The sequence below is a fragment of the Montipora foliosa genome, chromosome 6 (genome assembly GCF_036669935.1).
Source record: "Montipora foliosa isolate CH-2021 chromosome 6, ASM3666993v2, whole genome shotgun sequence".
NCBI classification, from domain to species: Eukaryota; Metazoa; Cnidaria; class Anthozoa; order Scleractinia; family Acroporidae; genus Montipora; species Montipora foliosa.
In genome coordinates this window covers 19,465,743-19,490,871 of record NC_090874.1, presented here as the reverse complement: position 1 = coordinate 19,490,871, position 25,129 = coordinate 19,465,743, and the positions used below count along the sequence as shown (strand labels likewise).

The 25,129-nt window shown below is 37.0% G+C and overlaps 2 protein-coding genes and 1 pseudogene across 2 annotated transcripts in view; 1 reads left to right on the top strand and 2 right to left on the bottom strand.

Moving 5' to 3' along the window:
• Positions 1-50, bottom strand: part of LOC138005140 (5'-nucleotidase domain-containing protein 1-like) — a 16,240-nt gene extending 16,190 nt beyond the window's left edge. The window contains exon 1 of the mRNA XM_068851414.1: positions 47-50. Coding sequence (XP_068707515.1) covers positions 47-50 — 4 coding nt within the window. The remainder of the gene's footprint in view (positions 1-46) is intronic.
• Positions 51-2,153: 2,103 nt separating this feature from the next.
• Positions 2,154-5,722, top strand: LOC138006914 (pantothenate kinase 3-like; annotated as a pseudogene).
• A 745-nt stretch (positions 5,723-6,467) lies between these two features.
• The window catches only part of LOC138006909 (5'-nucleotidase domain-containing protein 1-like), a 19,412-nt gene continuing 750 nt past the window's right edge, over positions 6,468-25,129 (bottom strand). Inside the window, 14 exon segments of the mRNA XM_068853540.1 lie at positions 6,468-6,668; positions 7,197-7,440; positions 9,451-9,504; positions 9,679-9,813; positions 10,361-10,392; positions 10,395-10,478; positions 11,613-11,657; positions 12,627-12,679; positions 14,208-14,382; positions 16,077-16,158; positions 16,868-16,953; positions 18,173-18,282; positions 19,121-19,192; positions 21,696-21,790. Coding sequence (XP_068709641.1) covers positions 6,583-6,668; positions 7,197-7,440; positions 9,451-9,504; positions 9,679-9,813; positions 10,361-10,392; positions 10,395-10,478; positions 11,613-11,657; positions 12,627-12,679; positions 14,208-14,382; positions 16,077-16,158; positions 16,868-16,953; positions 18,173-18,282; positions 19,121-19,192; positions 21,696-21,790 — 1,353 coding nt within the window. The 3' untranslated portion in view covers positions 6,468-6,582.

Here is a 25,129-nt window from a genome sequence, read left to right as displayed (position 1 = left end):
TACAATGATATTAATGTTTTGGAGCATAGTTTGTATAGTTATTTACCCATACTCTCAGCAAGCAAAAGCTGAATTACAGTAGGGGTCGAACATCTTACAGGTAAAAACAGGTTTGTAAAATTATATACATCACATACATTTAAACAAAGCTACATGGTGATGATTAAAAATCCTGAAAACCTTCCCGGTACGTGTGTTCACTTTTACATCTCTAGCTGACCCAGATCTTAATGTGTAGCCATGGACTCTAACTGGATTGGGGTGGACCAGGAATGGGATGAACATCTCTTGTGGGTGGGCGGTCTCCTTAGCCTTACTAAAAACAACTTAGCTGACAGATTTCCCCACCCCCCCCACATGGCTTTCAAGAGAGACAATGACCAGTACTAATAAGTGCATCTTGAACAGATTCCGGAATCAAAGAGCAATAAATACGAACAAGATCAACTTGCCTGAACGCCCAGCCTTCTGAGTAGTACCCTTTAGTTAATGAATATATAGTCGTTTTTGGTGGCCTTCTTAAGGATGGAAGCCCAACATGCTCTTTCCAGCGACAAGTCACGAACATAAATAATAATGTAGACAACTAGGAGCTTGCACTTGTCTTAAACTCGCTTGGACCCTACTGCATTCACCAACCACTAAGGGCTGGAGGTTAAATCATTGGTTGTTTTAGGAAGTTGATCTCCATCTCCTTACACTTTTTTGGTCTAAGTCGCATTGCCCTCTACAAGTTGCGGAACTCATTGATTTGTAGATTAACTCGGGCGCTGGCCTTTTACACCGAGGCATTGACCTCGCAGCATGGTGGTATTCATCTACATACTTGCACGTTATATTTGTGGCCAGGAGGAAACTAATTGGTTAACAATGATTGCAAACGAGCATAGGGGCCTAATTTAGGTTCCCCTGGGGAATACCACCAAAGGTGGGAAAAGAAAAAAAAAACAGGTTGAGGATAGGAAACCCGCAAAATATTAATTTGTGACAGTAATCAGTCTTTCAAATACTTCTAGATTTCTCTATTAATTTCTATAATAAATAGAAAGGAAGTGCGCAAAGGATGATCAAGATTACAAATGAAATTAATATTAATAACAGTATCCTATTAACTAATGATTACAATTTGTAAAGAATAACAATGGTCAGTGTCTCATTGGTTGGTCTTGTCTTTTGTGACAGGTTCCTTGGTGTACAGCTTGTAAAGTATTGATGAGTTGGAGTGTCTTGTTAATGGCATTCATTTTATAAATTCACATAGTGTCAATGAATGTTATTACTGGAAACAATCTGCACTGTGTAGAAAAGTCTAAAAAAAGGTTTCTTATGACTTCCAAACTGATGCATATCCCTACCTGGTTGTGAACATTGGATCTGGAGTCAGTGTTCTTTTAGTTGAGTCTGCAGAAAATTTCTCAAGAATAAGTGGAAACAGGTAAAGTCATTTTATTTTTTACAAATTAAGTTCCATGAGCTCTGAGGCTGGTATCATTGGAAGCCTCTGCCTGTGCTCCGTTTTACGGGTCAGAGGAAAGTCAGGGCAGACATTGGGGTCACAAATTTAACTTGAAGGATCTGGGAAACAGAGGAACTCGGGACCTCTTACTCTGAAAGACGTGCACCAACCAAACTGAGCTAATGCCTGCTCCTGCTTCTCCTAACCCTAACCCTTCAGCCAAGGAAAACAAACATTTGCATAATAGTAGACTTATCATCCAGGCACAGCAAAATGGCCATAGGCTGCGACATTATAGGTGGAAGCAATAATCTTATTATTAAAATTAATAACAATTATAATAATTGTTATCAATTTTGATAATAAGATTATTGCTCCCCCCTATAATGTCAAGTCTAATTATTAATTATATAATGGAGGACATGACTTGAAGGAGTAAAAATCCACTAACTGCTTTTTAACTGTAGTTGAGCCAAAGACGTTCCGAGCAATACAATCTTGGACAAAAACGTTGAGAATATCAGATACCTATCACATGCCGTTGTGTCCATAACTAATCAACAAAGGTTCTTCGTCTAGGCCCCAATCTAATAGGTCCATCGAATGTTTATTAACAGATTCTTGGGTTGATTTCAAGTAACTATTAAGGACATGACATTAATTTGATTGAATTTATTGTCTCGACCTTCACAGTCTTGGAGGGGGAACATTTATGGGTCTGTGTTGTTTATTGACTGGTTGTGCATCGTTTGAAGAAGCTCTTTCTATGGCTGAGGAGGGTGACAGTACAAAGGTTGACAAACTTGTACGTGATATCTATGGAGGATGACTATACCAAGTTTGGTTTGCCAGGAGATTCAGTGGCAAGCAGGCTAGTTTTCAGATAAAAGTTGAGCAGTGGTTGTTTGATCATAAGTTAAAAAATATCCCACTTTGAATTTTGCAATTTGCACAGATTGGTCAGGATACTTTTGTGCAGGTTCTGTTTATTTTATTCTAATTCTTTCTTGAATTGTGAATCTGAAAACGAGGCACACTGAAAATTTATTTGTCGTGAATTTGAACTCACCACAATTGCCCAGCAAGTGCTCTGCATGAACTATGATGTCTAGATATGAAGGAATGAAATTATCCTCACACGTAAATAGATACTTTGGCCAGGTTCAAACTCATTAATTAGTTTGTTTATGACACAATCATCCATCTTTTATTAAATTAGTTTTGGAAAGATGACATCTGAGGGTAAGCGATCATTGGTCAAAGATAAAGATTTAGCCAGGGCAATGTTGGTGACCATTCCACATAACATTGGTTCCATTGCACGAATGTGTGCTGTCAATCATGTAAGTGTAACTATTGAAATTCCTAGTAAAGCTTATTAATTTTTTTGTTCAGATTTTAAAACTATACGTCGCTTTAGAGCGGAGGGGTTGGCGCAGTGGTAAGATATCTGCCTTCCAACCCTAAGGTCCCGGGTTCCATTCCCGGTTCTGCCGAGACTGGGATATTTGGCGACCTTCTTTCCCGCTAAAGTTCACTCAGCTTTCCATCCTTCAAAGGTCACCAAACATGAGTACCAGCATGCATGGACTGCGTCGAAGCGGCTGCAATTTGCACCTGTATATGCTTCCAGTCCGCTGGGGGTAAATTGATCATTGTAAAGCGCCTTTGAGCTGTTAGTGATAAGGGCGCTATATACATGCACCACTTTACTTTTACTTTTACTTTTTACTATATATATGTAAACCACGATCTACAGGCCAAAAAAGATGCACTATTGGGTTGTAGCTAAGAATAAATCATCCGGTTGAAGGTTCCATTGAGGCGGTTCATGCTCTGAGCATCGAAGGGGCCTGGTAGCAAGATTATTCCCAGTGTCTCACAACACCCGGCACACACAAAAGTACGATGAATTCTAGCGATAATTCCGTAGGACAGGCAGATATTCAATTTTTTGTTAACACACAAAGGACTTTAAAACTTTGTAGACAATAATGTGCACATGTTGCCAGTCACTTCGATCAACGCCCAGCATTCAGCGGCGATCCCTTTTTCAAGCGCGGATTTTCACTCACTGAATGGCAGCCTGCGTTTAGCGACATCCCTCACTATTATAGGCCTAGGGCAATGGGAATGAATGTGATCCCAAGCAGAACGTCGTGTGATCACACTTACCAATCTGTTGGCCAACAGTGACTGACAGTTGCTTGATGCATCAGCCAAAGCTAACTATCATAATATGTGTTTATGTGGGCTGCAGTGTTAGGGGGCTGCAGATGTGTCGGCAACGTGTCAGCTTGTATTTGCGTGGCACAGATGCCCCTCATTTTCTAATCAACCATGAAGGCATACAGCGTACTGTGGAAATACAGAGTAAGCACAATTAAAATTAAAAAGTAACTGTTCTGTAAGAGCAATCTGTCTTTTCATACCACTAGTTAGGTCCTCAGTCATGGTTTTCACCCCAAAACATAATTTACTACGTCCTCTTCTCATAGTGCCCTTCTATGAAACCCTTAATTTGGTGAATGTTGTTGTTTTGTTTGATAAACTGGTAGGGCTACTACAATCAGGGGCAAAACCACCGGTAGTTAAGACCTTTTTCTCAGATGTATGTTTACAAAAAAGTACTGTAGTACACTAATAATAGGACCACATGATGACCACATTTGCTGTTGTTATCAAGCGATAATACTAAATGTAATACTTTTTTTACTGTGGTTTTTTACAGAAAGTAGAGCGTGTAGTATTTGTGGGGAACTTTCTCCGTGGCAACACAATAGCCATGAAACTGCTTGCTTTTGCAATGGATTATTGGTCTGAAGGAACTATGAAGGCCCTCTTTCTAAAGCACGAGGTAAAGATATGATAATTATTATTATAATTTATTAATTAGTAATACATGACTTGTATGACTGTACTTCTTTAAATCTGCTGAGCTTTTTTGAGCAATGAAGCAGTAAAGAAATGAATGAAAGTTGATTATAAATTGACAGACACTCCCTTCATGCCAAAACAGTGCAATATTTTCTGTTCTGTTCAAAGGGAAAAGGATGCACTGGGTTGAATTAACCTTTGTCCATGGTTGTATTACCGTCTGTTCAGTGTTTGCAGGCAGTATTGAAATTTCAAGGATTAAAAAAATAACACACTTGTCTTAAGTCAAAGAGTGCTATTGTTTTCTGTTGATTCTCTTGAAACTTACATGTACACTGTAATGTAATTTGTACACATCTTCAAATTTTATTAGTATTATTATTATTATTATTATTATATATTATTATTATTATTATATTATTATAGCACCTTTTAACATTAAAATGATCAAAAGCGCTTTACATGAATTTAAAAATAATTATAGATGTATATATATAAATATCAGTAGAACCTAAAACGAAAAGTACACAATTGACCACCACCCAGTGCCGCTGCTAAGAATTACTTCTTGTAAGCTACATGTAAATTAAAAAGATATGTGTTAAGTTTTTTCTTGAAAATGCTAAGTGATGTTATTTCCGACTTTGCATTTGAACATCACATGTCAAGGCAGCCTGTGAAGTAATTACATTGGCACAACATAAATTTTTCTTCGTCCTGTTGCCCACAACATGTCCTCTTTCTATGGCAGGGCTACTTTGGTGCAAGTGGAGCACTATTAGAACTGATGACAAGAATGAAGGAGAATCAGAATGGTGAATCAACAGATTGACAGCTACACAAATAAATTGATGTACTTTATTAATTAGTTAGATTGTGGATTATATGAATTGATGTTTTGAGCCTGCTACAATTCCATACAGTTTATTTAAAAGATCAGTCATGGTTCCCATTTAATTACAAAATTCACGGGATTCATTCATGAGGACTTGCTCATTCATTCATGAGGAAAAGTACAAAAACAATAATTGATGAAAAATAGGGTTATACAAATTAATAATAAGTGAAAAAATTTTGACCTCAAAGTTAGAATATTACTTTCATTCAAACAGAGCTTGGAACTGGTCCTTGGACAGTGTCATTTTGGATGTCTTATTAATTTTAATATAATTATGGGGCTCTCAAAAATAATCATGAATTCAAAATTATATTCAGGTTAACATGATTTAAACTTGGTTTGATTCAAAATTGGCTTTTTCTCTGCAGCCCTATTATTTTTCAGGAATGTCTAGGATCAGGATTAGGAAACAATGATCTGGATTTGCCAAGGATTTTAATCTTGAACAGTACAACATCTACCAGTGATCGTGCAGCCTGCAAAGCGATTAGACCAACAAACTGAACCATACCATGAAACTCATATTTAAAATGCATGGTTAATTAAAATAGTAAGTAAAATTATTTGGGGTTGGCTACTTTGGTGCTTGAGATTGTTATTTGACATCATACATTTTTGCAATTCAATGCAATTAAGATTCATTCACATTAAATCTTTGGCTTGTTTTGTCCAAAATAATGAGTGGAATGCAAACATGTAGGCGATGACAAAAATTATTGGTATATGCATTATTAATTTGAATTCATAGTTGTAAGTAATTTACTCTAAATGGGAATGAATTTGAAGAATTAGGAGTGTTTATTCTGAATTTGTTAAAAGACAAAAATATTTAATTCAAGTCTCCAAGACTAAGGTTATTTTCACATTAATTTTGTATTGTATCATACAGTTCTGTTTATAATACATCACCCATACATTCTATACAGTAATGTTTTGATTACCCATAAAATAATAAATTATAACTTCTTTTGTATGAAAAGGATGGTTTTAGAATAAAATTAATACCTGTGCAGTAATAAAGACAGCCGACACGATAATAGCGAACAACAAACACTTTACTAAGTACAACCAGGTCGCTACCCGATGGCGAACCCAAAACATAAATATGCCACGAGGGAACGCGCGTGATACACATGCGCGGCTGACAATAACCGCTAGTGCTGCACAAAACTGCATCATCTTACATTCATATCAAATATAAAGATGTGAGAATTGTGCAACTCACAGCCTAAAAACGTCTACAAACCCTTTTGATCTTTGCTACAGATACAGCTACTTAAATAATTTTACTAGCATACATTAAGTAAACCTTTCGGTCTTGAGCTCTCAATTTACTTGTCCAACATCATTATTATAAATGGAGTGATTTTGGACTCCCTGGAAAGAATCCTCCACTTGATGAACTGAATGGCTCAAATGGATAATCCAAGGGTAATTCTGCCACAGAAACAAATGAGTATTAACTCCCAGTTACTGTTGCTTTTGTTTATCATAGTTACCGGGAAATACAATAATTTTATTGTGGTTAGTTTTTCAAATCTATGCAAAATCTCAAACTTTTGATAAACAGCACCTATAAATGCAACTATAATCCATGTGGCAAAAAATGAAATAGATTCGTTGAAAGTCTGTTCTTGACAAATGGCCCTTGTTTTTTGAACCTTGTGACCTGCATTTAAAGTAATATTTAGAAATCCTATGCTTTCATTCAGTTTTACAAAACAGCTATATAAAAATATGCAAACAACCATTTTTTGGAACTTTAACGAAGAGTCTAAAGTACAAGTCACTTGTTACAAAACCTTCACTTACATGTAACTTTGGCCTAAATACACCTAAAACGATGACTTGTTTAGGCCTAAGGTTAGCCAATTTGAAGGTTTGGTTGGGGTTGTTTTAGTATAGGGTAAAACAACCTGTTATGAGTGACCTGTTTTACAGGTGACAATCAGGTCAAAATCTCACCTGTGATAAAATCTATGCGTGGAATTGCAATGGTGCTGTATTTTTCTATCAGTTCTCCCCAAAATGTGTTAATTTGTCTCCTTTTGCTTGCTTTTTCACATACAAAGAATCCATCCATTACATTGTTTATGCAATGACTAGAATCTTCCGCATCTCCAGTCTGTTCAGTGTTATGCCAAAAAAATGAACCCCACTGGTTTGACAACAGGACCTCTTCCTTGCTCTTTTCGATTTCTATATGGTCCTGTTTAAATACAAAAGTGTGCGATGAAAGACTTCAAAAGAGCAACAGGTACATGTATGTAAGAGTGATTAAACTCATCGGCAAGATGAGCTTGGGGTTAGGCGCCTGAAAGAGTCATGATGGACGCACATGTCCACACAAAACGAGGGGGAGACATGGTAAGCCTACCACAGTCCACCACCTGTCACACTGACGCAGCAGTCAGTAGAATACTTACCATTCAATCCCTGGCAGAGGTGGGTGGGAGCAAAAAGACAAGGCAAAAGCACAGCTGAACGATCTGCAACGTTGAGCTAGTAAGCGCCCCTGCAGCATGCAAAGGGTGCCTCCCAATAGCTTTATTTTGTACGTTGTAACACTGCAGGTCATTTAGCCACTTGAAATAATATTGTGCTGAAGCTTGACTGAGCTTAAGAGAGGGGTTCCTCACAAACTTGCTCCTCATTACAGCTTTTTTATGGTACTATGTTGAAAATTCAGGTTGCCACAGGAAAAAAAACTTTCCTAAAAATGCACAAAACTCTTTGTTGTCCAGGTTGGAAAACGATGGTCATGCTTTATCCCTTTACAGGGGTTTCAGTCATATTATTGTTCTTGAGGAAGCCATTAACAGTTTTTAAACTCATTGCCATTACTGATGAGCTTGGGAACTGGTGCCTTAAAAGTTAACAGGAAGGGGCCTGTTGGGATCCAGGCCCCGCAGGGTGACATGGCCCGCAAATGGGAACCACCCCGAAGCAGCTGTATAACAGGGAGTTTAAACAGGCACTGTCACACAATCCAGTGGAAAAACACTTTCCTGGTCACAACCAAGGACAGAAGAGTGAATCTCAATGAATCTGCAAAGATTTGCAAAAATGGCCCAAAAAGATTGCATAGCCATGAACAAGTAAGCCCTGCCAAATTCCAAGGTGCCCCCAGAATAAAGGCACAAAAAGGCTGCATGCGGCATTGGCTTCAGATAAACCTTGTCTAGAGTACATTTTGCCCCCACCCCTCTTCCCCCCCCCCCCCCCAAAAAAAAAACAATGGCACATGTGGCTGTGATAAACTAAATTGTTGGCTGAGCAACATTGTATTGGGTGGGAGCAGGAGAGCGGGGCAAGTTTGACCCTAAAGTTCACAAAATGGGAAAAGTCTCAATAATTATTATTCTTTTTGTTCAGGCTTTAATTCTCCTAAAACCCTTGCCTTTCATTTCCTATTCCCATAAAGGCTGGTTTACACGCTGCAATTTTGTCAGCCTGACATTATCAGAGCACAAATCATGCATGTTCTTGATCTCCAACATTTTGATTGCTTCTAGATTTTGTACGCATGTCCTCTTCTCAAAAATTTGATTGATAACCCAGCTTCTCTGAAAGCACAGGAAGACCACTCTATGTGTTCGTGGTTTAATACATGTTTATATGAAACGAAGAGAATCTATGAGGGTTATGAATAAAGGTCTGAAAATTGCACATCTAAATCACATCTGGGTCTGAATATCCCTATCAAGTTAAATGAAACCTTAATCGACTCATGTAAGGTGTTTTTTCGCCTTTTTGGGCTGTCTAAAGCGTCTTATAGCGAAATTACTTTTGGACGGTGACGGTTAAGACAAGAGAGTCAGAGTCTAAAGCGTCTTACTGTGATAAGAGAGACAAGAGAGGAAGTCTCCCTCTCTTGTCTTAACCGTCAAAAAGTAATTTCGCTATAAAACGCTTTAGACAACCCAAGAAGGCGAAAAAACACCATACATGAGTGATAAAGTATCATTTAACTTTATTGGGATATTCAGACCGAGATGTGATTTAGATGTGCAATTTTCAGAGCTTTATTCATAACCCTCATAGATTCTCTTTGTTTCATATAAACATAATATATTAACCAGGACCACATAGAGTGGTCTGCCTGTGCTGAAAGTTCATGGGTGTTAAAATACATGATTGTACGATTTGTGCTGTGATGGTGTCAGGCCAACAAATCATATAGAGTGTAAACCAGCCCTAAGATTAAATTAGTACTTACATGAATTAGATGTCTTGGTTTCTTTAACTTGGGACCATCATCAAATAAGTCATTCTTTGACAACAAAAATGTCCAATGAATAATAACTATTATTATTAATTATAAACACTGCTAATCAACATTAATGAAAAAAGAATATAAAGTTACATAACACTTAATAATGACCTTAGTGTTCTTTGATCAATAAAGTTCCTAACCCAACTTTTAAAAAAAACTGAGCTTGTATACCTGTTCCTCAGGTTCTGCACTATGTTGAACTACTATCCCCTCAGACTCCATTTCCTCCAACACTGTAATGACATGCCAGTCACTATACATGGCTGATGCGAGATCAGACCTTAAACTGTCACCAAAGTACAGAACCTAAACAACAAAGAGGCAGGACTATGAGTTCATTAGTGCATGAGCAATATAAAGAGTAATATAAACTAAGAGTGATAACTCGTAAGCCACTGAGGAACAGTGCTTGTAAAAATTATTTTAATACACGTACTAGTCTCCTATACCTTCTTGACAGTCATGTAACAAAAATCAAATGGGGCTTTTGCGATAGCCAGAACAGACACGATCCAGATGAGAGGAATTGCCCAAAGCTTGGTCAAGGCCGTAATAATAATATTTATTGATTCCTCCACATGTCACAAAAACATGACATGCAGTATTAATTTTTTCTTATCATACATTTTGAAAAATTGAAGGACAAATGTGCTGTAGATCAAAGTCAGCCAACTGTTGGCCATTAACCAATGCTCCTGGTCTGTGTGGTCATTAAATAAACTTGTCAGCTGACTTATTGGCCTTCACATGAAATTTGCGGGATGGGATTTGTTGCCATTATTGCAGTACAATAATTATTGTAGGTGAAACATATTAAGCTTCTAGAAATTCACTCAAAATGTTGTATTTTTACTTTTGGTTTATCCTTTTTGATTTCTTTCTTTAAAATTCCATGAAGTCTTTGTGATTTCCTCGACTAAAAATTCCACTTTCCTTGAGTTCTTCAGCAACTCCAGCTTCCTTTTCCCCATCTGGAGGGTCAGTAAACAAAAAAACATGTCAAGTGACTGTACAGGTACATTGAAATGGAATTCTAGAATTATTAAGGGTTAACAGGAGTGATAAGCGACAGGTTTCCATGCTAGGTGTAAACTGGATAATCATCATTAGGTACATGTAATTTACTTTGAGTAACTGTCTAACTAAACTGCAATCCCTAAAAATTAGCATTCTGCATTCTCTCCTGGGTAAGGAGGCAGCATCTTATGCTGAAATTTCTCCCAGGTTTTACCTTGGGTTGCCATGACAAGCAATACCATGATGGTAAACTGCGAGTTGCAGTAGAATTGAATAGCTTGAATTGGCTTTTGTTTTGAGTTCATCAATATTAAACTTCAATTGGCCTGATTTCATGCTCTGATGATAAATCACACATATATAGATTACATTGTACATCTCTTACTGTTTTCAGAGAAACTGCCATTCACAAGAAGCCACTGAAAACATTGAGTTAGTTTCGATTCAATTATTCATTTAATCAAAGGCTATAACGTTTTTCGTACTGTGAATGTGGCACAGAGAATGAAGGAAACTGCAATTTTGAGTTATGCTGTATTGTTGTAACATTTGGTTGTCACCTGTCTCCAAATAGGAGGATATCTACATCAGATTCTACATGCGCTTTCCGCGACTTATGGCTATTTCCTCTTAAGTGGATACACCATAAGCCTTTTTAGAGACACCATGCCAAGCCAGATATCACAGACAAAATCTGGATTTTGAAGTCAAAGGCTTTGCAAGTTACATTTAAAATAATTATGTGAAAACTTTTTAATGGTATCTGAGTTCCATTTGGTTGTCACATATTCCCCGTGTATTCAAAGTTACATTGTAATGTAGTTCTCACCACTTGATGTAATTCAAACTATATGCACAAGTGAACAAAGAAGACAAAAACACAACTTCTGTCCAGTACGTGGAAGGCCCGTGCTTTCATCAGAATGAATTTTAAATCAAAATATGTTTGCAAGAAAGAGTACAGATTGAAGTAACGTACTGTTGAGGTTTTTTTTTGTTTGTTGGAAATCATACAAGATAACTACATTTGCAACACTAATTATAATATTAATCAATAATAATGTTGTAATACTATGAACAAAACAAACCAATTTCATAAAACTTGTTTCGTGGCTCTTCCGACTGGAAAAAACCTAACAGAAAAAAGTAATCACGAAATCAGAATCTTCTTGATTTACAATGTCTCACATGACCACAGTGCCGTCATGATCTTTTTACCAAGACAAAAGAAAATACTATCATTTCCATAATGATTAGTCAAGAATAGACCACCAATTCTTTGTTTAGAGATACCATCATGGACAAAATTCTTGGAACACATTGCACTTGTGACTCTTTACACAAATGCCTTGAGCAAACAGTCTCCCTATTAGATTCAAACTAGATGTACCGTATGTGTGCCCAGCTGTCTACACATACCCACAAGAATAGAGTTTCTGTGAGAGCACATACCAAATGGAATATGGGTACCCTGTGGGCCTGAACGCTGGAGTTTCACACTGGAGTAGGGTTGGAACACATGTAATTCAACAGTTTTTGTCTGTTTTACATGTATTTAGTTGTATTTTGTGGTTCTTACTCCCAGGTTTAGGTCTAGGTTTAAAGGATACCTTCCCTGGTACAAGCCTTTCTGGAAGTCTCCTTGCCACCATCATTAAACATTTTATGAATACTTTTTTTTAAATTTGACAGCATACATATATTAAGTATTATTATAACCTCTAGTAAGCGAGTTCAGAGTTTCAAACAATGTGCGCCCGTTGGGATAAAAGCAAGAATATATTTTAGGAAACCAAAAGATTCCTAATACAAATTCTTGCAGCTATTATTATCCCCACATGCAAATTCATTTCTTGAAACTCTGAACTGGCTTATAATCTCTGTGAGTGATATTATGTTTTCTTAACAACTTGATTGTGTGGCAAATTCAGTAAATAAAATAGTTCAGCCCAATTTCAGGTTAGTTACTAAATTTAAGGGCACATGCATGTACAAAATTAATTACACGACTTTCAAGGACGTGTAAATTTTGAAGCTGTAAGGCTTTCAGAAGAATAACGGCAGTCTAGATGAGAGAGTATTAAATTTTGTTCAATACAAACCAGGTTTTCCTGCCATGCAAACAATAACATCAAACAACTCTGTCCAGTTTTCTCTGAAAGATTAAATTTATGAAGTGTTCACAGCTATAATAAAATAATCATTACTATAAAAAAGTAGCTTTATTTATCATACATTGTACAAGTCTTCATTGCACAAAAAAAATTCAAAAATGCATGCACCAAACATTCCTCAGTGTAACAAACCAGGGTGTCTTGAGAACTTTTATATACTCAAACCCTTAGGTATCTCGAAAGCACTGATCATCAACTCACCCAGGGGTCTGAAGGTCGTCACACAAAAAGTCCCTTGAAGGGTTTACACGCGGGGAACTGTTACACATCAAATTGGTAAAATTTAGAGCACTTTCACGGAAATTCAGGGAAGCAAAGAGACGAAAAAGGAGCAGTCCTGAACAGTGAAAAAGAATTTACTAAAATATTAATTATATAGCCGCAAATTTTTGAAATGCACAACACGTCAATGAAACAGCACATGTTGATCTATAAAATTAGTCAGTCATTTACAATTTCGAAAACGTTTTTTTCTTCTTTCTTTCTTTCTTTCTTTTTTTCTTTCTTTTTTTCTTTCTCTCGCTGATCAGCAATTGGTTTAATTTCATTTGGTCGCAGGGACTTGTCCCACGAACAGTTCACACGCAGGGACCAGCACAATAATTATTTAAGGGGACAAGTCACAGGGACCAAATTTTGGTCCCTGCGACTAGATTTTCTAGTGAAAATCGGTTGTTCACACAAAGGGACTTGGTCCCTGGGGCTAGTCACGGGGACTAGTCGCAGGGACTAGTCCCTCCGTGTGTGATGACCTTGAGTTTCTGGAGAGTCTTGTATGATTTTCGAGACACCAAAGGATCTGAGTGAGTTTTTCTGAGATCTGTGTTTTCAACACACCTGTCTGAGTTTTTGGGGGTTCTTTGTTTTTGAGACACTCGAGGACCTAACTTTTCAGAGGTAAGCGATCTGAGTTTTCAACACCCTAACATACCCTGACGGACAGAGAGACAGCTCATATTTCATTGCAGCATTATTGCAAGATGAAGTTTAAGTTCTACTTTGTTTGTTTGTTTGTTATTTATTTGTTTGGGCTGGTTGACGTTTCGGCAGCTATTTAGCTGATGTGGACCTGCCATACCCACCCACTCATATACTCACAGAGGCCAGCCACAACACCGGGAACTTCATCCCCTACTCTTCTTGAATAGTGTGTGGGTTCTTTAACATCCCACAGGGAACTAATGAACATGGAAGTTATTTGTGAGACAAGGCCTACGGTTTATAGTCCTTATCCGAGAAGGCTTAAAAGTCTAACCATTTGCGGATGTAATTACAAAGGCAGAACTTTCTCCTCAGTTATTGAAAGACCCTGAGTGTTGGTCCAGCTGGAGTCAAACTCACGACCTCCCGCATGGCAGCCCGGTGCTCAACCAACTCAGCCACCTCTTTTCTTAGAACCCACATTGCATCAAATATTGGGTAGAGTGACATCTTTGCTGGAACTTCAGATTCAAACAATGCAAAAAAAAAAAGCAACTTGTAACTTCATTTGTATGAAATAAATCTTACCCAACAGCAAAATTCATGAGCACATTCGTGTAATCAATAAAAGAGTTTGTGAGAAGAAAAATTTTTTGCTGTCCAGCTTTCAAGGTTTTGATCCACTCAACTATTTTCTTGCTACATGGCTTAATAAACTTTGCTGTATCTTTAACCATAGAAGGAAAGAAGTATCCATTATGATCTGAAAAACAGCAGAGTGAGTGGATTCAAATTAAATGCAGGATTCAAGGCTGACAACAGACCAGACATGCTAGGTCACAAACAAAGGCTTCCAGCAAAAATGACCTGCTAATGAGAAGTGATTTTTGCAAAGTTGTGCATGATGCAGGCAGGTAGGTAACACATTTAAGTTATGGAATGACATATACAGTATAGGTAATGCCTATGATGCAAATGTTATGACTCAGTTGGACAACACTTTCATGATCCCTAAACCGACCCACAATTAGTCGAATAAAATCACCTGGTGTCATATCTGTTAAGTGTCACATTTGAAAGAGTTAAACAATTCACAGGTAACCCAAGCTCTACTTACAATAAGAGAACATAATGTGAGATTGTAATGTATCATTCACCTGACAGCGTGTATTTTCGTTTATACAATATAATTTGTATTCTGGGGACTGTTTGTTGCATTTTAAGGTGATAATTGTATTTTAGGTGGCTGTTTATTTCTACTTCTTCCTCTGAAGACTTACTTTTGAAAGTCCATTTGATTTTTGAGAGCCCACATGTATAACTATAGCTTGCCTTCCATCAAATTTTATACTTGTAAAGGGTATGCTACTAGTTTCTCACTGGAAATAATGCTTTTCATACTTGTACATAGTACATTAAATAAGGAGAATATGACCATCATTATTATATTGTATGTACCAAAATATTAATTGAGGAGTTTAAAAAAAGCTGAAGTGCAGATCAACAAATTTTTGATGGCTGACAAATTCGACTTTTTTACAAACTCCTTGTATGTAAATCTTTTTCTTCGTTGATAACACAATGTCAAAAACTGCAATACAACAGAAAACTAATAATTTATTAAATAATGCATTTGCACCTTTTGTTCTGAACAGTACCTGTTTTTCATTTAGCTCCAACCAAAGAAAAAAAACATTTTACAAACTACAAGTCAATAAGTTCATTACAGTAAAGTACAATCTCGACCCCAGAGCTCTTCTCTTGACCGTGGAAGAGAAGAGCTCTGGGGAACCCTGAAACAAAGTGCCTTCTCATTGGTTTTCGTGAAGAACAATCAAAAGCGTCTCTAATTGGTGCATTCATGTTAGCACGAGGAGTGAGCAGGCGCCATAAGGCTCAAATAGCCAATTTTTGGCTGTAAGAATTCTACGGCGCATGTTCTCCTACGCAGAGTTTCCCAGAGCCTTGGGTCAACCCGAGGCTCTGATGATGAGAATGAGTAAAGTACATGAATAATAATTTTTACCACAATTGCTTGTAATCGCACAATCTGATTGGCTAATTTGCTGTTGTCAGTAAGAGTCTAGACGACGCTGTAGGCGTCATGCTCGCGTCAATTTGACACGCAATGTAATAGCCGTCCAGGAACGCCCATTTTGGGAAATAAACCAATCATATTGCGAGAGAGTTATAGACAACACTTGCACTTTCTTTGTGTCACGATTTTGTTCATGTTCTGAAATAAAAACTTTCTTTGGCATTGAATATTGTGGTAAAAAGCAAATCAAAAGTGGTTCAGCATTGTCTGTACTCAGTGGTCAAAATGTTGTGGACTCACAAAATGTGGTGGACTCACTCTCAACAAGAGTACAAACAACGCTGAACCACTTCCGATTATAATGATTGTACGTATTATGTAACAAAAAATGTACTCTTGCCTACATGTATTTGACTCACCAGAAAAGGCAGATGGGCTAAAAATCAGCCTTAACACGGAAATTATGTCTGGCCAAAAGTTATATTCATCTGGTTTTCCATTCTGAAAGAGGAGAGACCTGACTATCAAAATCAATGATCATACATGTATATATATGGCAAACCAAAGAGTAGTACTGTAACTACAAAAGTTGATGGGAAGTTGAAAATCAGAGATTCCAGGAAAAGAATCCTCATTCAAAATCATATCCTTAACCGAGCTGAGCCAAGTGCTCATTTAAACCAAAGTCCCTGGATGTCTTTCATATCTTCATTATTTTACCGTCAGACCCTAAATCAACAATAATAATTATTGCTTTATTATTTTCTTGTCTATAAGCTCTATGAAGAAGACTAAGGCACATACAGCAGTAAAGCAGGAAGTGATGTACAACAGTAATAACAAAAGGTTGTTGAGGTTGCACTGCCATGATGATCACGACTTAAATGACAATATTATTATTTAAATTTATTAAAATGGCTTTCTTAACACTTCAATGCACTTGATAACTCAGCAGTATACAGTAGTACTCGCATTGCCACCACAGGAAACAGAGCTTTTTTGCACACATTATTTGTAAAGAGTATAGAGCACTCATGTTCCCTATAATTTATTTTTCTATCACAGTGACATGCAAAGAATTCAGTTTCTCTTGAGCAACATTATTTTGAAAGACATCCAAAAAGTCACATATAACCTTTTTCCCTGGAGTCCTTTGGTTCCTTCATTCTACACCAATTTTTTAAAAAGATTATCTTTTACAGAAACATACCTTTCTATCTATCATGTCAATGATGCGAGCACAGACTACTGCCACTGGGAGATCAAAGTAGCTCTCAAACACTCTCATAATGTTTGCTACATGTATTGAAGAGAAAATAAGGAGAAAGTGTTGTTATAGTAATAATAGTAATAATAATAATAATAATAATAATAATAATAATAATTGACAAGAAAGAGCGAAAGGGGATAATCATCGATATTGCTGTACCAGCTGATGTAAGAGTAGCGGAAAAAGAAAGGGAAAAAAAAGTGGGAAAATACCAGGACTTGAAAAGAGAGAACGGAAGACTGTGGAAACTCAAAATGGTAGAAGTCGTACCTGTAGTGATAGGAGCCCTTGGAAGTGTCACCAAAGGATTTGATAGGTGGATTGGAAAGCTAGGGATACCATTCAATGTTGGGGTAATGCAAAAAACTGCCTTGTTGGGAACTGCAAGGATATTGAGGAAAGTGTTGGAAATGTGAAGAAGAGATAATTCTGTTAGCCTTTGGTCATTTGCTATGACTCGCCTAACAGAAGAAAAGACGGCAATGACAACAGCCAGAACATGATGTTGAAACTTTACAATAATAATAATAATAACTTTGTAAGGTACATGTACAGGGTTCGTACTCTTTTAAGCTCTCCAAATTCCATGACTTTCCATGACTTTTTCCATGGCCTTTTCTAGCTTTCTATGACCTTAAGTTTAGCTGCCAAGTAAGAAAATTTTAAAAACTCTATTTGTCGTAAGATATTTTCTGACATAACTCAGTTCAATTTGAATGAATTAACGACCTCTGTTCGCCAAACTTCCGATTGTTTGATAGAAACTCGTCTTTGTTTCACTTTATCCTTGCTTTGACAACTGCAATGATTTATAATTATAATTTTCCATGACTTTCCATGACCGACCACAAAATTCCATGACTTTCCAGGCCTGGAAAATGAAATTCTCAAATTCCATGACTTTCCAGGTTTTCCATGACCCGTACGAACCCTGATGTAATGTAGCCCAGCAAAAGTGCTTATGAATCATGCAGCTTTTGATATAACATCAAATCTACTATAATTAGTTTTTTGGGAGAAGCATTTCCAAAATTATTACCCTGACAAAACCCTCTTTGAGTGGAGAGGAGTACCAACCAACTAACTCCTCGAACATTATGGTATCAACTCTCAGCATCAAACCTGGGTTGCAAGTTCATTTGAGGGATGCAAGCTCTCTGACAACAATGTGCCAATAACCCCCCTACCCTCAGAGATCTGTGTCCTGATAAGCACAAAATAGCGTATAGCATGGCATCACATTACACTGTTGGCTTGGATTTTCTTTTAGTAATGTTATCTCTGGCCAAACATTCTTTCCTCCATAGCATTCTTTTACTTCTTCTTTTGTCATTTCTCTTGTTCCATGTGTGGCTCTGAAAGGCAATCAAACAAAAGTATGTTCAAAAATTTATTTTATTTCTTTTGAAAATTTTTAAGATAATTTTTCTTTCCCAGAGAGGGTTAAACAGGAGAAATAAAATATTTTAAAGACTGCTGTTACTGGTTACTGCCATGAGAGTATGAAAGAGATTGTTCCTCGATCAGTCTGCAAAATAGTTTGATTCAAGATTTCCTACCAACAACATTGTTATAAGCGTTTTGATAATGCTTCAGAAATTACTTTCACTGATCAGAATTAGACTAACTAAGATTAAATAAATAGCAGATACAAAAACAAAATATTGTAATAAATTTTCAGTGACTGCATTAATGCTTGCACCGCTTCAGTTACAGTATGCTTCTGTCAGTGACAACAAAAAGAAATTAAATCTTGCAGTCTGATAATCAAATGCTGAGAAAAAAATTCTGCTTTTTTGTAAACCTTGCCCCGCTTTCAAGGGGTTATGACTTATCGAACTTTCTAATCAGTTGACTCGACTGAGGTTAACTAAGCATTCAATCAAAGTTCTTTGAATTCATATTCGTTTTAAAGCAACAGGTGTGTAAAACTACTCTCTGCAAAAAAGGGGAAACCTAGAGTTACATGTACTTGTAAAGGATTGCATAATGTAATATCTAAGCTAGCTAATAATAAAATGTAATTATCTCTCATTGGTCGTTGCTACACTGTAAGTGATAATCAATGAAAGTTCATTCTAGGTTATAACATCAATGAAATTATCAGTGCTAATTAACAAATGAAAACACAGTCCTTATCAAATTACTGTCACAGAACACACCTTAAATTACTGTAACAGTTACAGTACACACCTTAAAATAGCACCATCTTTACCAAGTTTCAAAATGTTTCCTTTTTTGATATCTAACACCAGACCTCTGAGACTAGGAAAAAGATGCAGTGTCAGACAAAATCGTAGACTTAAGAGACTTGTTGATGGATAAAAGTACTTTGGATGCCCAGACCAGTTGTTTAAATCTATATATATATATAGGGTTTTTCTAAAAGAAGATCCTAACAACCATATATTTTTTTATAATTATATGTACCGGTACATGTAGATTATTACATGTACGTTTTCACAGGGTCACACTAGGTCCTTAAATAGGTTATATAACCAAAGTCCATTGCAAAACTAACCTTCTTAAAATATAGTTTTTTGGAACCATTATTATTACCTGTTGGAACTCAGAGTCAAAGATCATCTATTAAAATAATTTGACAGCTTTTATCTTATTCTATTTTTAGACTTTTGACATTCTCAAAATATTTAGATTGATTTGTAGTTACAAGTACTTATGCAGCATTATTTTACATACCGTCCTATAGTTAAAGATTCTACATCTACATGTATTTGTTTAGTTTAAATGTTTTCTTAACTTAGCTTTGATTTGATTTAGTGGCGTTTTATGATTTAATTCATCTCTGTGAGACTTGGAAACCTGTGCCATTGGCTATATACAAACCTGTACTATAGAATCACTCAACAAAGGTAAAATTAATTAACAGTCTTGACATGATACTTAAAGCTCGATTCTTGCATCTCAAAGGTAGAGACACAAAGATTAAGTATCAAGAATTGTTTCGGATACATTTCCAAGATCCTCACATAGCATTCATTGAAAACTATTTTATGCAAAAATTAGATTTTAAGGGTTTGCCTAGAATTCAGAATCCGGAATTCAGAATCCGGAATAATAAATCCAGAATATGAAATCAGGAATCCGATATAAGAAGTTGAACCAAATGGAACCAAAGGTAACTAAGGTAAGGTAACTTTATTTAAAGTCGCAAATGTAGGGAGAGGTTGCCCAAATCTCCCGAGCCAATGGCTCATGTTAAAAACGCACGACTATTTACAATACCATAACTAATTATTATTTACATATAAAAAATAAAAATCTAGAAGAATCCAGATCTGTATTAAAAGATAGTTTAAAAAGAAACTAGTGCAAATATTAAGATACAGTACCGCCTAGAAGTATTGACCCCTTTACCGCGTCATTGCCGCGTCACCCTGTCGCGGCTTTCCCTCGGTATTCCCGCGGTAGGCCGCTTTTCTGCCGAGGGAAATTTACGGCTAGGCTCCAAAGTTGCCGCGGGAAAGTCAACCGAGGTAAACCCTCGGTAATTAAAATTCCGCAGTAGAGTTGGGTTTCCGTTGACTTTGTGTTTCGATAAGCTGTTGTAGATTGCAATGTTGAAATCCCACCGAACAACAGAAACTGAACAAGTTTCGGCTGAAAATTGCGAACAGCAAAGAGGGTTATAGCCACTAATCATGCACCTTGGTTTCCTTTTCCTTTTACATGCGAAAAGAATATCCCTACTGTAGCTAGATTCCGACCACATTTGAAACCTTCTTTGCGACATGCATTTGTATTTTGATTGCAGTGATTATTTCGAAGACTTATCGTGGACTATTCATTCGAAGGTTCGACGCTTGTTCTACTTGCGTGGACTTTGCCGTCATTTTATACATTTAAGTTTATGGGAGAATATGTCCCCTTGTTATTTTGCAGCTCAGCGCACTGAACATACATTTATTCGTCTATTATTTCGATATCCTGCAAACAGGAGAGGGTTTTGACAATATTTACAAACTGAAAGCTTACATGTTCAGGGTGAACGGCTCGAAAATAGCTAGTGTATACAGTTCATACACTGCATGGCACCCTGCAAATTCAACACCGTTCAGACGAGAGCAAAATTGAGCCAAAGTGGTCGAGGATTTTGTTATGACTGATAATTGATTCCAAATGTGGGCAATCTGATACAGAAATGAGTTGTGCATAACGAGCCTGTTATATGATGGCTGCACAACATTTAGGCCATTACCTCGTAAATTATAATTAGTTATCCTAGGTGTAGGTATCACTTTGCTTACACTAATTTTGCGAAATGAAATGAAACAATACAGAAACAATCCTAAACATTCATTAATCTTAGGCCTACATGTAATTAGTCCTAAACAAACCGTTTACTAAATGCTAGCATTAGGCCTAAAAACTTTTGTTTAGGCCTAAGGTTAGGTTTAATGAATGTTTAGGATTCTTCCTGAATTTCATCTCGTTTTGTTTCATTTCGCATCAGTAACTTAGTGTAAGCCTTTGGTTGAAGCTCTTATAATTTAAAAATTTATCGGATTCTGGATTTTTTATTCCGGATTTCTTATTGAATCCAGATTCTGGATTTTAGGCAAACCCAATTTTTAACAACATACTACAAAATATTGATAGACGTAAGCCATCTAATGGCCTGTACGTCTGATATATAAAATAACCATTCGAGATGGAATATCTTTCCAATTTGAAAGTAATATTAAATAAATGAAACTACTTTTTTTAAGTTTGGCACATAATCACGGTTAAAAAAGGATGAAAATACCAAAAGTCCTTGAGATCTTCAAATTCATCTTCAAGTAAGCAGGCATCATAGCCTTTTTCTGTAACCAAAGCTTGAGTGAACATTTTGTACACAAACTAAAAAAAGAAAAGGGAAAATGCAGAGGCCGTGACACAAAATAAATGGATGTGTACCGACAGGTTTTGGGAAGTGTAAAACTGTTTTACACAAATAACTTCTACACAGTATTTTAATAAATTTGTACAGCTAATCTCAGTCCAATTTCATCTTCCTAAGTTGAAATTTTTCGGGGTTGTCTAGCCTGCGTAGCAATCGTTCCTGTTCGACAGAAGAGCTCCGAAATGATTTTTTGCAAACTGGCCACGCGAACAGGAATGCTTGCTACGCAGGCTTGGGGTTGTCAAATTCGGTGCTGATCAAATTGATAAGGTCCTGAAGTCTGACGATCAATAATGCATAACTGAAAAAAAATAATCAGTAAATATTAATTACCATACCTGTCCAGTATTTAAATGCCTTCGCAGCTTTGCAAAAATTTTATTTCTTTTGAAAATTTTTTAGGTGTTTTTTTCTTTTCCAGAGAGGGTTAAACAGGAGAAATAAAATATTTTAAAGACTGCTGTTACTGGTCACTGTTATGAGAGTAGGAAAGAGATTGTTCCTCAATCTGCAAAATAGTTTGATTCAAGATTTCCTACCAACAACATTGTTATAAGCATTTTGATAATGCCTCAGAAATTACTTTCACCGATCAGAATTAGACTGACTAAGATTAAATAATATATTGTAATAAATTTTCAGTGACTACATGAATGCTTGCACCGCTTAGCCTGCATAGCAAGCGTTCCTGTTCAACAGAAGAGCTCCGAAATGATTTTCCGCAAACTGGCCACGCGAACAGGAACACTTGCTACGCAGGCTAGGGGTTGTCAAATTCGGGGCTGATCAAATTGATAAATTCCTGAAGTCTGATGATCAATAATGCATAACTGAAAAAATAATCAGTAAATAATAATTGCTACCAGTATTTAAATGCCTTTACAACTTTGCAGTGACTAAGGTGATCTCTTATGGGAACTTATCTTCAAGAAATTGGGGGCTAATTGTCCAGGGGTCGAAATAATAATATTATTGTCTGGCATTCACAAGATAAAATATACATAACAAACAATGCCAAACCCCATGCACAATCATCATTAACCCATTGACTCCTGCGAGAGAGACTTAACAGATTTTACTTTGTCTAACGCCAGACAACTTTGAGGGGGGGAATTGGGGTACTCTTTGTACATGATTATTTTTATTATGTGGGACAATCAATGTCGTTATGTCAACAATTACAATCACAAGGCCACACTGCCCTAACCGTAGAGTCCGCACCTAAACTGTGGTGATACTGAAAGTTTCCTTGGTTTTTTGCCTGGTGACAGCAATGGAGCTCTCACAACAGGTAAGGACAGAGTCTAAAAGTACTCACAAGTGACCACGAGTGACCACAAGTGACTCATGGTTACTCGTGGTCACTCGTGCTTGTGAGTACTTTTAGACTCTATCACAGGTAAGCAATTACTTTTTGCTTCTTGTGTCGTCATTCGGAACCAGAGCAATTAAGGTAGGATTACATAGTCATTTCAGTGATACAATTAAACATGCATTTTCGTGATGCATTGCAGTATCTCCCACTGATCACTGAAGGTTAAAGTGCCACTATGATCAAATTTTATGGCCTATCCCGTGCAGTGCATAGAGTGGTGCAAAGAAAACAATTTACTTTCGTCTTCCGTGTCCAAAACCCGTATGAAAACGCAGTCAGTTGGCAAAGACAAAGTGCATCAGGAGATGGATCTGTTTCGCAATGCTCAAGAAAAAACTGCAATGGATAACCTTCAATCCGCGAGAACACATAATTTTCTGACAGTAAACTTTCCTTAAAAAAATATTAGCCCTAGCTACCGTACCTGTGGCGGGAAAGTTTACAATTGCCTACAAAACAAGGGCTAACATCATCTCACAGTTAACCATCGGCTAAACTTCGTCGACCCAGACAAACAAGCCCACAGCAGGGCATTGAAAAGACATGATGGGGAGTGAAACAAAGTATGCCTTGTACGGGAACATCCACGGATCTCTACAAAAGTTATTTACTTGGAAGCATCATTGAGGATATTGCCGATCTCTACAAAGAACGATAAATCGCAAAATCCCACTAAAAGCACCGTTCGTGATCCTGAATACAGGGAAGGAAGAAAACATACACTTTGCAGTGTCTCGGCGAATTCGTAAGCCGACAGAAAGAACAATTTTACAATAAAAATAGCAGGTAGCCATTAAATTTTTTATGACCATACTTTTATTTGGTTTGTTTGTTATGTTTGAGAATCTGAACCCTATTACGATTGCTTGAAACTCCACTTCTTGCGCTTATTCTAATGTTGAAAAATGGGTAAAATTGCAGGAAAAGTGCCAAAATTGCAGGAAAAAATGTTCGATTTTCCGTATTTCAGTCAGAAGTTTGACCGGTTTTTTCAAACTTTAAAAAAAAACACTAATAAGTAAGAACAAAGCGCCACAGTCCCAAAAGACATCTATTGTTATGCACCAGTCATTTGAAGCCCCCAAACCCCAAGCCCCCCCGCCCCCCAATTCGGGCCTTAGCGGGGGATTGTGGGGACTTTCACCTCATATAGACTCCATTTTGGTTCCCCGGTAGGTGGGGAATTTGCTGGAAGTCACGGTCTTTACATCCCCTACCGGGGGAATTAAGCAGGGCAGTCACTCCTTGGTCAGCGGTCTTCATTTTCGTGCCTCATAGTAATTTTGCACATATTATTGTCGCTTTCTTGACAAACTTGATCGTGGATTCTGGTTAATTTTTTCACATTTTGCAAAGCGTATTAGCCATTACCCTAAATAATGGTCAGTATTTGGCATCACTGTCTTGCAAATATTCTTTATTCGTTGTTGTGGAACGTACATCTGGACAGGACTCATTTTTTCCTTTGATTTTATGACGACTGATCGACGATTAGCGCACGTAAATTGTGTTACCGGTAGTCTGCACCCTTTGATCAGTTGAATCAATTAACCTTTATAGTGAGGCGTATCACATTGCATGCAATAATCAAAATGAATTAGCTGAATCAGTTGAAACAATTTCAATTCCTGCTATTATTTGCGTGATTGACACTACTGTGATAGTTGCGCGTTTTGTTTCATTGTCAATTTATCCAGAAGTATCAATGAAACTACTACTACAATCAAGATATTTTGACATACTCATTGTGCATTGAGGAGCCTTTGCAAGTTATCTGCTGACCGCTGAAAGATCAATCTGTACTGTTTATTTCATAGCTGCCAACAGTGTCTTTTAACCAGTGTGTTACGCTTGGCAATGATAAGTTGTTTTACAAAGGGAGTACCATGTGTTGAACAGTAGGGGTGGGGGAATGCACCAC